At 37.2% G+C, this 13335-nt stretch overlaps 1 protein-coding gene across 3 annotated transcripts in view; it reads right to left on the reverse strand.

The window, feature by feature from the left end:
• Window positions 1-13335, reverse strand: part of TENM3 (teneurin transmembrane protein 3) — a 1412274-nt gene that overhangs the window by 71722 nt on the left and 1327217 nt on the right. For all 3 annotated transcript variants that reach the window (XM_042468494.1, XM_042468495.1, XM_042468496.1), the window contains 3 exons: window positions 3660-3876; window positions 2140-2259; window positions 1527-1788 (listed from right to left, as the gene is read on the reverse strand). In XM_042468494.1, coding sequence (XP_042324428.1) covers window positions 1527-1788; window positions 2140-2259; window positions 3660-3876 — 599 coding nt within the window. The remainder of the gene's footprint in view (window positions 1-1526; window positions 1789-2139; window positions 2260-3659; window positions 3877-13335) is intronic.

Consider the following 13335-nt stretch of genomic DNA (forward strand, 5'->3'; position numbering starts at 1 on the left):
GATACATATAATGTTTTCCTTTTGATCTTGGGTTTATGAAAAAAAAAACCTTTCCCATTGTGAGCATGGTTAAGCAGCATGGGTGTGTGTGTAACTTCCAGTCAGTTCAAAGTTGAAAAGGGCTCCTGGGGCTTAAACAGATTGGAAGCTGTGTTCTACTCCTGCTCCCAAGCCCCACAGAAACTACAAAGGAGTTTTATAATTTTGAAAAAAAAAAAGGTAATGGGGAAGGTCCTCAGAGCACTAGGTAAGCGTGCCCTCTGGACCACTGGAAATTTTCCACACAGTCTAAATGTTCCCTAATATTGAGGTGTAGTCAAGGCTGGGAGGATTTCCATCTCTCTCCCACTCTAGTATTGCTGTTGTTATTATTATTGTAATAATATTTATGTGTATCCCACTCTTTCTCCAGAACTGGTACCCACAGCAGCTCACAATATTAAGAGGACACTACAATTAAAATGTAAAAAAGTTATACATTAAAATAGAATTAAATTATTGCATTATTAAAATAGATTGCTTGTTAAATGAATAAAATACAGTTAAAAAGACGAAATGCTTTAAAACAGTACAACACCTAAGCCCATTCTTTAAAAACTTTGTTTTAAATGTCTGTCTGAACAGGAAGGTCTTAGCCTGTTGGTGGAAGGACAAGACGAAGGGGGCCATTCTGGCCTCCCTGGGAAGGGGGTTCTCCAAAGTCTAGGGACAGCCACCGAGAAAGCCCTTTCTCGTGTCCCCATCAACAGTGCTTATGATGGGCGTGGGACAGAGAAAAGGGCCTCTCCTGAGGGTCTCAGAGCCCAGGTTGGCTCATATAGGGAGATACTCTCTGCCAAATAGCCTGGACCTCAGCCATATAGATTTTGGAAAGGTGAGGAGTGAGGACCTCTCTGCCTCTAATCTGAGATAGCCTTTCCAGTCTAGTATGTGACTTCGTTATTTTATTATTTTAAATGTTGATACTGGTAATTAATTTGATAAATTTCACAGTACTTGTTCACTGCTTAGAAAAAAGTGTATGTTGAGAGGTTTTAAAGCAACATACCAGCAAACAAATGCACAGCCCTTAAATGTGATCCGATTTAAGGTTTCTGTGCCCTTTAATCCAATGCTACTCTTCATTTAGCTTCCTCAGACTGATACATAGCTTTTCCCCTCAAATGTTTCACAAGAGGTGACTGATCTAGACACACCAGCAGTTTACCAATTTGTAACACACCTCCCAATTCCACTGTTCCAGATAATTGCAGAAATATAAATTAAAGAGGTATAATTTGAGAGATACTCTGTGAAGAAGTCATCCCTATCTAACAATGTGTCTAAAGTTTGGGGATATTGTCCTTGTGAGTATTCAGTGTCCTTTTTGTTAAACCATAATTATCCTTACTGGCACTGGCAACTAAAAATACAAAGCACTTTTAAGGACAATCATTAGGAATAAATTTGCTTACAAGAAGATCTACTACAACAAATTGAGTTTCTTTCCCTGTAAAACAATTATTTTGAAAGTGATGGAATTGTACCTGTGTTTCAGGAATAATAGGACTGTCCTCAGGAGAAATCCTGAACAAGGTAGATAAAGGTGATGATACAATGACAGGATTTGGTCTCACAAATCCACTCAGATCACAACTAGGTATGTCATTCTCCTCCTTCTTCATGACTAGAGTGTCCATAACATAAAAGACATTCCATGGAATCCAGACCGTGTGGTACTGAGTGAGGAATGGTGATCGTTCAAACACCAGAGTTAAAGATGCACCACCGTTTGCCACCAAGTCAAACCTAATTAAATCAAATGGTTATCAAGTAAGACATATTACATTTACATTCTGTCCATAAACAGAAACATTTTATATTTAATCCCTTCTTGCCTGTATACCCATAATTTGGTTAAATTCTACTTAACCACAGTGCCTAAAGATATGTGCATTTTTCTTTATACAAGCACATTTCCTGATATAACATAATATGCTTTCAAAATCTGCCATATATTTAGCATTACAGTCTAAAGTGGTGGAGATCAACATTTTCTCTCCCTATAAATATTAGTACTTCACCAAACAACTTTTGTTCTCCTTCTTACAATTAATATTTTCCATACTACAATCTCCGACTGCATGGCAGTGAACTTACATTCCATCTTGACGAGTGATCGTGTACCCATAGTCTGGATAGTGTAAGAAGGAAACATTAACTCCAATTAATGGTGTTCCGTCTGCTGTTAATACCTGGCCCCTTATGACAGATGCAAGACTGCAGATAAAGATACAATATTAGAACATTTGATTAGAATGCACACCATAGTACCAAATCATGTACACTGGCTAGTTTTAAAGTGTACATGTAATTATGCAAAGTCTGAATGTGGCCAAAATGAATAGTGTTTCATACAAATACAGCAGCATGGTTTTTTGCTGAATGTACACTCAGTGGCAATTCCAGGTTTGCCCATAAGCAATAGTTGCAATTTTTTTCTGGCTATTTTCAGTACAACATAACATCTATTTATTCAGAAGTCTCAATGATTTCAGTGAGGCTTTTGCCTTCATTAGTGCCCTACAGCTCTCAATTATTATATTTTATTTGCTAGGTCTGCAACCACAACCACAATCACTGGTGGTAAGCTTCACTAGGATAAAGAGAATTACTTCTATGTCATTGACCAAGTTTTGGGAAATGTAAGGAGCATCTCCAATATGCAGCAAAATTTTTATTCTATTTTCCAAACAGCAGCACTATGCTGCAGTACGAATCATTTTAAATCCCATCAATTTTGAAAGCAGTTTATGAGGAGAGGATGTTGCATGGATAGTATCCACAACCATGGAAAATCTTGATTGCACATAAAGAAGCTTTCTGAATTGCAACCAAAGCATTTTAGATCAGTGTTCAAAATTAATAAATTAGCAATGATGTTTTAAAATTATAAACTCAAGGCTCTTCATTTAAATCTTCTATCTTTTGCACTTCCCTAAAGGAAAGTATTTTGCCAATTAATTTTTAGGCAATCTATAAACCTGCAGGGGCTGCAAAATACAGAATTTAAAGGAGTAATAAGGAACATTTGTGCAACAACTTTTAATCAACTGCTGTGCCCAACTACATTAATGCAGCCAAATTACTGCAGACACAGGAGATCCAGCGTAAATCATCTACTTTCACTCAGTAAGGAACAGGACACCTGCTTTCAGTTACTAGCTTATTTCCAGGTATATAACTGCTCTACAAAGTACCAGGCAAACAGCTTATGCAATCATACTGTCATGCAGTTAACAGTTCTATTACATTAATTCATAATTTATATTATTTACTGAGCTGAGCTTCAGAAGTACATCACTGCCTTCCCTTCTGAGGCATTTTCATCACTTTGATACACTTCCAACTGTGCTAACCCAAATCAGCTGGGTCAATGAAGATTTATATAATCCTTAACAGAATGCCCTGTTAGTATCTAGACATCATACAATGTAAAAGCCAGTAAAGCAACACCACTGTCTGAAATTTTGTAGAGAAGAGACACATAATAATTAAATTAGACCAAGTCTCAAATGTTGCTATTTCCCAATGATTCTGAAAACAGAATCTAGAAGTAGGAATGATAATAAGACTTTTTATGTATTACTTTATATTTCATACAGTAATGATGCAGTCACCTTTTATTGAAGGGGCTTTCCCCAGGAATGACATGGGTGCTGTCCGGTCCTATAAGAAAACTGATTCGATCATAAAAAGATTTAGCAGCTTGCTGAGATGGTGATTGCTGGCTTTGGCTAATGATATCTTGTGGGTCAGGCAATCCACGACAGTAGGGTTGGGTTTGACAGGAACTCTGCAAACAGCAGTCAGGATCCATGCAGTCAATTAATCCATCTACAGGCAAAAAAAAAGCCAAACGAAAAGGAGCAATACTTCTTCCTATTCTTTTGCTCTTAGTGAGTAAATAAGGACGATTGTCACAGTCAGCAATTTTTACAGTGCAAGTAATAATTTAAAATCAGAATTTAAAACTTGTTAAAGAAGTTTACTTCAGGCCCTCTGCAATAGTTTGATAGCGATGTGGAATTAGATCCCAGTTGCAAATTAAAATTCCATAATTTAATTTTAAAATTTCAAATAAATGTTTTAATTGCTAAACAAAGTAAACACAGAGTGGGGCAAACACAAAAAACTAATGTGTACACAAAATCATATTCATTCTAATATATAATTTCAAAATATTCCCATTGTGTAACACGTAAGAGAAGGCCTGAAAACTAGTTTATTTTCCAAGTGTACATATCAACCATCAAAAGCAATACTCTTTTTTCAGTTACATTTACGAGTCTGGGACTGAAAACTGAAAGGGAATGGATTGACTAGGACTGATTATGAAATTCTCCCTGTCTGCAGTAGAAAATGGGGAAGAAACAATTCACAGAGCAATAGCAAAATTGAAAAGGGACATCCAATCCTCACTTTTAGCAACTGTCAGACATTATGGGACACTCAGTTATGACTACTTGCACCAGGAGAGACAGAGTCTGCATCTTCTGGTTCCAGCCATGAATGACTGTTGGCCTGGCCCCATCGCCACCCATGTGTTATAAGGTCTATACCGAGGAAATGTGCTCTACACAAGTAGACTCCTCATTTGATTTAGATCTTCTGGAATGGACAGAAGATGTGGCTCCAGTCAACCCCTCATATGGCTGAAATCATTTGAGAGGCTGAATGTTTCCTGCATAAACAACTGCAGAATGAGAACACACCTGGAATAGAGACAAGCAGCCCTAATTCATATATCACTGCTGCTGAACAGTAACCAGCATATAGATAAGTGATCTCCAAACACTGGCATTTCAGTTGTTTTGCACTTTGGCTCCCAGAATCTCAGATGGCCAACATGGCCGAGGCTTCTGGGAGCTGAAGTCCAAAACACCAGAAGGACCAGAGTTTGGGAATCACTGGTATAGCTTATCCCAGTACTAGACTGTCTCAGATATTAATGATTTATGAGGTCTTTTCATCACCTGCATGTGTTTATTTCATTTTCCATAGAGAAAGCACCTACTGCAAATAGTAGCTATTCTCTCATTCTGTCCCCCACTGATATATTGCTGCACAAACCAAGATCCAACTGTGCGAGTGGATGACTTTAAGGGGTCTAATGTTAGACACCCTTGGTCCTTAGGGCCATTTATCACACTTCATGGATGAGAAGAAAGTAAACAATTTTTTCCCCAGGTATACCATATATACTTGTGCACAAGTCAACCTCATATATATGTTGAGGGCAGGTTTTGGGGGCAAAATGTTGGATTTTGATATGACCTGTGGATAGGTCGAGGGTGTAATTTAGTGATATGTAAGAAAGGATGTAAATGACAAAGCCCCCCCCCCCCCGCCATGCACTTTCTCATTGCAAATCAGCCAGCTCTTTCTCTGTTTCCTGGGAAGGAGGGACACACATCCACACACACATGCATGCCTTGCAAACCAACTGGCTGTTTCCCTTGCTCCCTGGGAAAGAGGGACACTCACAAACTGTTCTTGGCTGAGCAGCAGCTGCTGAGGTAAGGGGAATGGGGTGTTGGGTGGCACTTCTTCCTGAGCAGTATTACTGTCCATAAATTGACCCTGGATTATGGGGTTACTTTTTTGTCATAAATTTTTCGACTTATTGACAAGTATATATGGTAGCTAAGTCAAGTATTCCCAGCATCCTTGAAATAAATCATTATGTGGATGAAGTGACTATCTGTGGAAATACAGTACTGAAACGTTGGTTTAAAGCCATAGGAGGCTGTTATTTTAAGCATGTTACTAGAAACAAGCACTTTTTGCACAAGTAGTTGTATGTATTTTGGGGGAAATTATGGAAACCAGTAATGTTCAGCACAGGAGAGGCATGTGTCCAACCTCACTTGAGTCTGTCTCACAATACTAGAAATAAGATTTCCTACAGAGATATGCTGCAATGATGTTAAGAGATTCCACCTCAACATTAGGAAGAACTTCCTGACAGTAAGGGCTGTTCGACAGTGGAACAAATTCCCTCGGAGTGTAGTGGAATCTCCCTCCTTGGAGGTGTTCAAGCAGAGGCTGGATGGCCATCTGTCGGGGATGCTTTGATTGAGAGTTCCTGCATGGCAGAGGGTTGGACTGGATGGCCCTTGTGGTCTCTTCCAACTCTATGATTCTATGTCAACAGGAATGCTACAATGATATCAACGGTAGCTGTGATTTTCTCAACAGAAACATTTGATTCCTGATTTAGTGGGAGACTTATGGGCATATTAAGCATCTAGCACGTGCTGCCCTATCCACTGCATATTATTGTACCATTTCTCTTTTAAAGGTAGATGCTATGAACGTTGTATGCATATATAGTGGCAACACTATGTTCAAGCCAAACAGGGTCTGAGCAGTTGTGGATGGGAACCATTTGGAAACAGTATATATGTTGCTCTGCAATGCACCAAAGAAGAAAGATGAAGAATATAACCTATAAATCAATATCTGAATGAGTCAGCTTTTTGCTCTCTATATTTCACTATATGGTACTATGAAGGTAAGAATTTAGAGGTTTTTTTAAAGCCAAGTAACAGAGACCTGGATAGAGACAAGCCAAAAAAACAAGACTGTCTGAAAAGAAACAATGCCTGAAGGAAAGCAGCAGTATACAGAGGGCTCAGGTAGAGAATACCATGCTAATTTAGATTTGGAAACAACTACACTAATATAATTAGCACACACTAATATAAATTGGAAGCAAAATGATAACTTCAAATAATTCCATGTGAATTCCAGTACAGTGAGCTTCTGTGGACACCCGTTGTTTTTAATGGATGCATGTGCATGTGACTCTACGCATGTTGCATGCCCACAAAAAACAATGGGACTAGAGGTCCCACATTTTTTGTTATCTGTAGAAGGGTCCAGAAGGACAGTACTTTAAGAATTATTTCACAATACTCAGCGGGTCAATAACAAAAAACAATGATTTTGAGTTGAAGAATATTACTTTTTTTTCGAAGATCAAATCAGTGTTATAGAAAAGACACAGTCCTTTGTACATAATGAGGGACAACTGTTGGTGAAGGAAAAGGAATTTCAGTAGGGTCCAACTGGAAAACTAAGTCCAACCTAAAATCTACATGAAATAGCAGTTTCAAAATTTAGGAACACATGTTGTCTACATGGAATGGCAATGGCTCTCTAGAGTGTCAGACAAGAGATTCTACCTTCTTAGAGATTCTGGAGACTGACTGAGCCCAGGAATTTCTGCATTCAAAGCCTGGGTACTATCACTGAAATATAGCCCTTCCCCCAATATATGTCAGTGCTAAATATAACAGATTATCACTACTCAGATAAAATTCTCACTCTAAAGTTTTTCATACTTTTCAGAATTTAAAAAATGTCTCAACATGCTGCCACAAGTTATTCTAGCTATAAAGAATACTAGATACATTTTCTAGTCAGTACAGAATACTTATTATTAAGAGTAATGTAGTCTTTCCCAGTACAATTTAGGTGTACTGTTTTTAATAATAATATTACTGTAGTAAACTTTTTTTTGTTTAAATGTTTGATGTAAGATGTGTTGAATGCTTGTATACTGAAGTGGAACAATAGATTACGAATCTTTTAAACAACAAGAAAAATGACAAAGACTGGCAAAGATGTATAAAGGTTTTAATAATAAATGTTGGAAATGTGGTTCATGTAAAGGTATATTTTACCACATATAGTGGTTCTGTGATAAAATGAAAAGTTATTGGAGGGAAATACAAAAGTTTATTAAAAATGTATTTAAATGTAGAATTGAGTTCACTAGAGCTATTTCTGTAGGGCATATCAACGGAGAAATTTAAAGATATAAATTATAAAGTGATGCATGATTATAGCAGCTAGATGCTCAAAACTGGAAAACTGGCTATCTTCCCACTAAAGAAGATTGGACTGTTAAAGTTTTTGAGCTGGTTGAGCTGGACAAATTGGAGATGTTGATTAAAGAAAAATCATTTGATAATTTCTTAAAAGAATGGAGATGATTCCTGTTTTATCTGAAGAAGAAAGAAGGAAAGACTATTGTCAGATTGGAGACTTGAAGCAACTTTTTTCTTTTGGGTCAGAGGTAAAATAAAAATAAGTTAGTATTATAGAGAATATATAAATTTGTTAGATTTGGGAAGTGGGAAGTCAATTGTAGTCTGTATTACATGTGTTAATTGGGTTAGTGGTCATTCTCTGCTGTGTTAACTGCTTTAGATTTACATGTGGGAATATGTTGGGGGTTAGGGGTTGATTTAGTTTAGTTCAGGGTTAGATTTGTAGATTAGCGTAAGGCTATGTTTTTAAATATGTTTTCTGGTTTGCATGGGATTTTTTGTTTTAAAAGTTAATAAAAAATAAACCAAAACCAACAAGAATAACAATGTGGCTTTCTGCCATTCACATATATAACTTAGTACTGCTCTAGGCCATGTTGGTTGGTATTGATTGGTATTTTTCCTTCAGCGTTATACAATTCAATTATGTAAAAGAACTTCAAGTGTAATAAATAAGAGCACAGATGAAGACAAAAGAATCCCCCTGATTGCTGAAATACAATCAGCAGCGCTTGAAATTCACATTTTACCAAAAAGCATGCATTTTGTAGGCATAATCTAGCCTTCATTCTATTGAACTTTCATTCTATAGAATGAAGTTCCAAAAATCACAATGAATGTGAGATTTATTTCAGATGCTGACACACTAACGAAGTGCCCACAAATTTTGTGAATTGATGTGAGTGCTGCTGCAAATTGACATGTTCAAAATGTACCAGATTTCCAACTGCTGCAAAATTTCATTTCAGTGCCAGCCCAGATATAACTAGAACACATATGGTTGATTTATAAATATTAAATAATTTTCAAGGGAGGTTTAAAGTAGCTTTTATGTGAGGTTATTTAGTTTTCTAGTAAAGAGAACTAGGTAACTCCAGCTTGGCTGCCTCTTCAAGACTATTCAAAGCATTTCAACCGCAAGAAAGGTTTAAATATTTAAGAACATTTATGGAGATGGATTCTTTTTTCTTTAGAAGAAGGCTATGTTGCTACAGGCATAGGTAATGGCACCCACTTTCCCCCAGGAAAATAAATACTGTATCTGGGAAAACAATCTCCATTCAGCAAACTGTATCTTAATGCAGATCAAGTAATGATGAATGCTAATTGATATAAACAGGCTGGTTGGAACCCTACAGTGGTCCATTACATATGCAGTTTGACTTTCTAAGCACTCACACACAGAGGTAGCAGTGGTGGGGGCATGAGGATGTGGGTCCAAGTTTATTGATTAGTCAGCTGACCATATCAAGAAATGCACAATACAAATTGCAAATTCACTGGCCTTTTTTTGGGTGGGTGGGTTTCCAGGGAGCTTCTGTGTGTGTGGCCACGAGACTGGTAATTGAAGAAGCCACATGCTTCCATACTACCTTCACTCTATGGACACTCCTCCACTATTCACAAAGCCAAGCATTAGGAAACAGCAGGCCTGAACCTGGTAGCCTTATCCTTCTGTCACAACTGGTGCTCTTTCCTTCTTGCAATTGCTACTCCCTTCCCAAATAGTCACTTTCATCTCTGCCAGCATGGCAAAGTTATCAGGATCCCAGCCATTGTGTGCTCACTGCACATATAGTGCATATATGAATATAGCATATTCAAACATGATGTGATTCAAAAGCCATCAGTTCTCAAATGCATGAGCTGGTAAGTAATAATTCTTACTTAGAAAGGATACCTGGTAGTTTTCTGGCTATTTGATGTAGAAAGAAGTCTACATAATGTTTTCTAAGATAGAAATTTACTTATCTATTCAATATTGATTCCTTCTTTCCCATTTGCATCCCACCCCAAAAGAAATGTCTGTCAGTCCTACATTTAAGATTTCATATGTAATCAATATGGATAAAGGAGTTACATATTTATCTTATTGTTTCTGAGAGTTTCCTCTCTCCAAATTATATCACATGGCCTGAACTGAATGTTGTGTTGACAAGGCAGCACCAGGGAATTTCCTTCCATGCCTCTGTGCTCTGTAGTTTTTGCAGCATCCTTAAAATTGGGTCTAGGTAGATTCTGAGGCCTCTAGAGCAGGTTTTTGGTAAGCACCAAGGAAGGGAGCCTGCATAAGGGAGCAAGGAAGTTCAGCTGCCTCCCAACTGCAGCAGATTCGAGTCTTCTGCAAGCAGAAATCCAGCATCAGACCATGATCTATGAAAGGACATTACACACTCAAATTTATTTGTGAGAGAGTATCTATTTAATCATATAATAAATAATATACTGAAACCACTTTTGAACAAGTCATTTTCATTCAGTAATGTGATTTGCACATTACTGTGATTAATATTTCACACTAGAGTTCTCAGACCAGCTGTAAGGAGGTGAAAGGAATATTCAATGAAATTAACTGCCTTTCCAAAGCCCTAAACCTTATCTATGTTATACCTTCAAGCCCCATCCTCATTCTTCTCCATTCTTTTCTATCACTTCACTCTAATTATCTTTTTTTTCTTTTTGTTTCATATTTTCCCATTTAGTATCACCTAAATTGTAATTAAAAGCAGTTTCTTTCCCAATACACTGGACAAAGAAAACAACATGTGGAATTGACTTGACATCTCTAAGACACAATCTTATTGCACGTGTAGGTCCTGTGCTTTTCACATGTTTGTGTCTACCTATTTAGTAGACTTGGAAGACTAGTGCAGATCTCACCTTTTCTTTCTCACTTTTCACTTCTTCATAGTAACTGAATGCCACAGGATTCTGAACAGAGACTTACTTCCTCAGACTTCCAAACTTCCACAGAAAGAGCAATAAAGGATCCCACCCCCCAGGAATTAAAGTAGCCAGGGCTGCCTTATCATCTTAAGATCTAAGGACCCAAGTTAGTGAAATCATATTTAAAAGTTTTAAAAAGAACAAAAATAAAAATAAAAATAAGGAAGGCGGATCAAATAGGTGTTTTTAACTTCCTTTCTGTTAGTGGAAGAACAAATAGAGCTAAAAATGTAATGCCATACCATTAAAACACAATTAAATCAATGTTTCTTGAAACAACAACCAAACGAAGAACAGTTTAGGAACAATTTTAAAGCAAATGGGAGGAAGAAAGTACAACAGCCTATTGTCTGCTGTAACTTTGACCCTTGGCCAGTTTCCCCAGTTGTAGTGTCTATTTTGTCTACATAACAAATATTTTGAGTAAAGTTTTATTTACCACATCAGGGTTACAATAACCTCACTGTTTTTAGAGTTTTGAGCCATCACTAATTTAAAAGGCCATTTAATTAGTTTGCTCTTAAGAGATTTTATACCAGGGCTGAAATCCCAGGAGTATATGTGTGCAAGAACAACCCACACCTATTTGTTTTCTTCCATTTTCTTTTCACTAGCTCCTTAAACTAAGAGCAAATTACTTTTCATCTCCCATTTTTAAAGAGTCATTTGGGACACTAATTATAATGGTAAGTGCATTCAATAAAAATTAATGGAAAAACCATAGGGTGCATGTTGATTTGAAAGACGTATTCCTCTATATCTTTCCTGGAATGCTGAAAACCAAGTAGTTCTTACACATGTTTGAAATATAATTAATTATTTTTAAAAAATATTTATATACCAATGTTCATTATTAAAATTTCTAAGCAGTGAACAAAATTTGCTACCACAATTAAAATACAGTATATAATCCACATTAACTATCCCCATCAAAGTATTAAAAAGCAGACTAATTAAGCATTTGCAAATTGTCACTTTGTGTGTGTGTATGGCTATTCAGCACTCCATTCTCCATCTTTCCAATCTAGTGCAGATACAATTTCCGAAAGGTATTTGTTATATCTGTCAAGAGATACATTTTAAAAATGTCACATGAACCTGTAATATAAACAGTCTGACATGGACAGTTCTCAGCTTATCTTGAAGCCCTCAGTTTGTGCCCCCATGCAGGCACAGAACTAAGGAAGGTGGATTTCTCCCCCATTTCTTGATCACACAGTATGGGTTGTGTGGTGTTGGGGAAATCTTTGGCTTGGCAAGGAAGTGGGGTTGCACTTCCAAATCTGACCTCGTCTAGGTGGGGAACAAAAACTGTTCCCTGGTTGTGCCACAGTTTTACACTGTCACGAATACTGTTGTCCATTCTCTCACCCTTTGAGTCCACTTCTGTATTGTCCTTTAGCAATCTAGTGTATTGCAGATTTATCACTGCTTTTGTTCATTTTGCACTTCAGTAACTGTTCAGCATTTGGGGCACTGGGAAACTTCAGGGGTGGAGGATAGCCATCTATGAATACTAGGGATTTCCTTAAGGTGGGGATGGTCAAAGTATGGCTCCAAACTTCATGCACGCAAGGGTGTTTTTGAACACCATAATTCCCCAGAGCTCAACACCTTTCAGACTTCCCATCTACCCCTTTCCTGGCAAAATAGAATGATTTGCTTTTTTCAGAAGCCTTGAGTCCTGGAAATTTAACATAAAATAGGTTGCAGATATGCACACCACACAAAAATTGTCTGTTTATAGCCACTTGCAGTTTGCTAATTCTTCTGTTGGAAGTCTGTCTGGTTCCCAAAAGGGCCGAGGGATCCCTGCACCCATTGTGCTCTTTTCTGCCTTATCTTCAGGGTGAAGGTTTATAGCAACATGCTCCGGTTGGAGACCACAGGATCTTTTTAAACCCTCAGGTGGTTTATGTCCATAATGCCTTTATCTTGCGATCCCACAGTGTGTCTCCAGCAGATAGACAAGGGTTGAGCAGATTCTTTGGCTGACAATTCATCCAGTGTTTGATTCCTTCTCTATGCTACAGTTACACTGTTCAGCTCTAACCAAACAAAATTTTGGCTATTTCTATTTATGTGTGTCTCTTGGATGCTCTGCTCACATTTACCATTAAGAGCTGCAAACAATCCCATTCAAGAAAAAAAATGCATGAACTCCATTGGAACCATTTTTAGTAGCACTGCCAACATCCATTTCCTCTGCCAAGAAAATAAATGCATCTTTTAAAGAAATAAATAAATTCATAAAATTTTACATTATATGCACAATCATTCATACATACTATGATGCAGGTGTAATTATCACCTACGCCTTAAATGCAATTTAAGTAATGCTTTCCGAATTCAAAATATCTCCTAGTTTTATAAAAGTCAAACTATTCATCTCATTTGTGTTGTCTGTTACTAGAAGTATAATTGTCTATTTTTAAAACTGTTCTTCTCATTTGCTTTGTCTGTTACTAAAAGTATAATTCTCTATTTTTAAACACCTTTGCTCTTAAGT

This window comes from Sceloporus undulatus, chromosome 5 (assembly GCF_019175285.1).
Source record: "Sceloporus undulatus isolate JIND9_A2432 ecotype Alabama chromosome 5, SceUnd_v1.1, whole genome shotgun sequence".
NCBI classification, from domain to species: Eukaryota; Metazoa; Chordata; class Lepidosauria; order Squamata; family Phrynosomatidae; genus Sceloporus; species Sceloporus undulatus.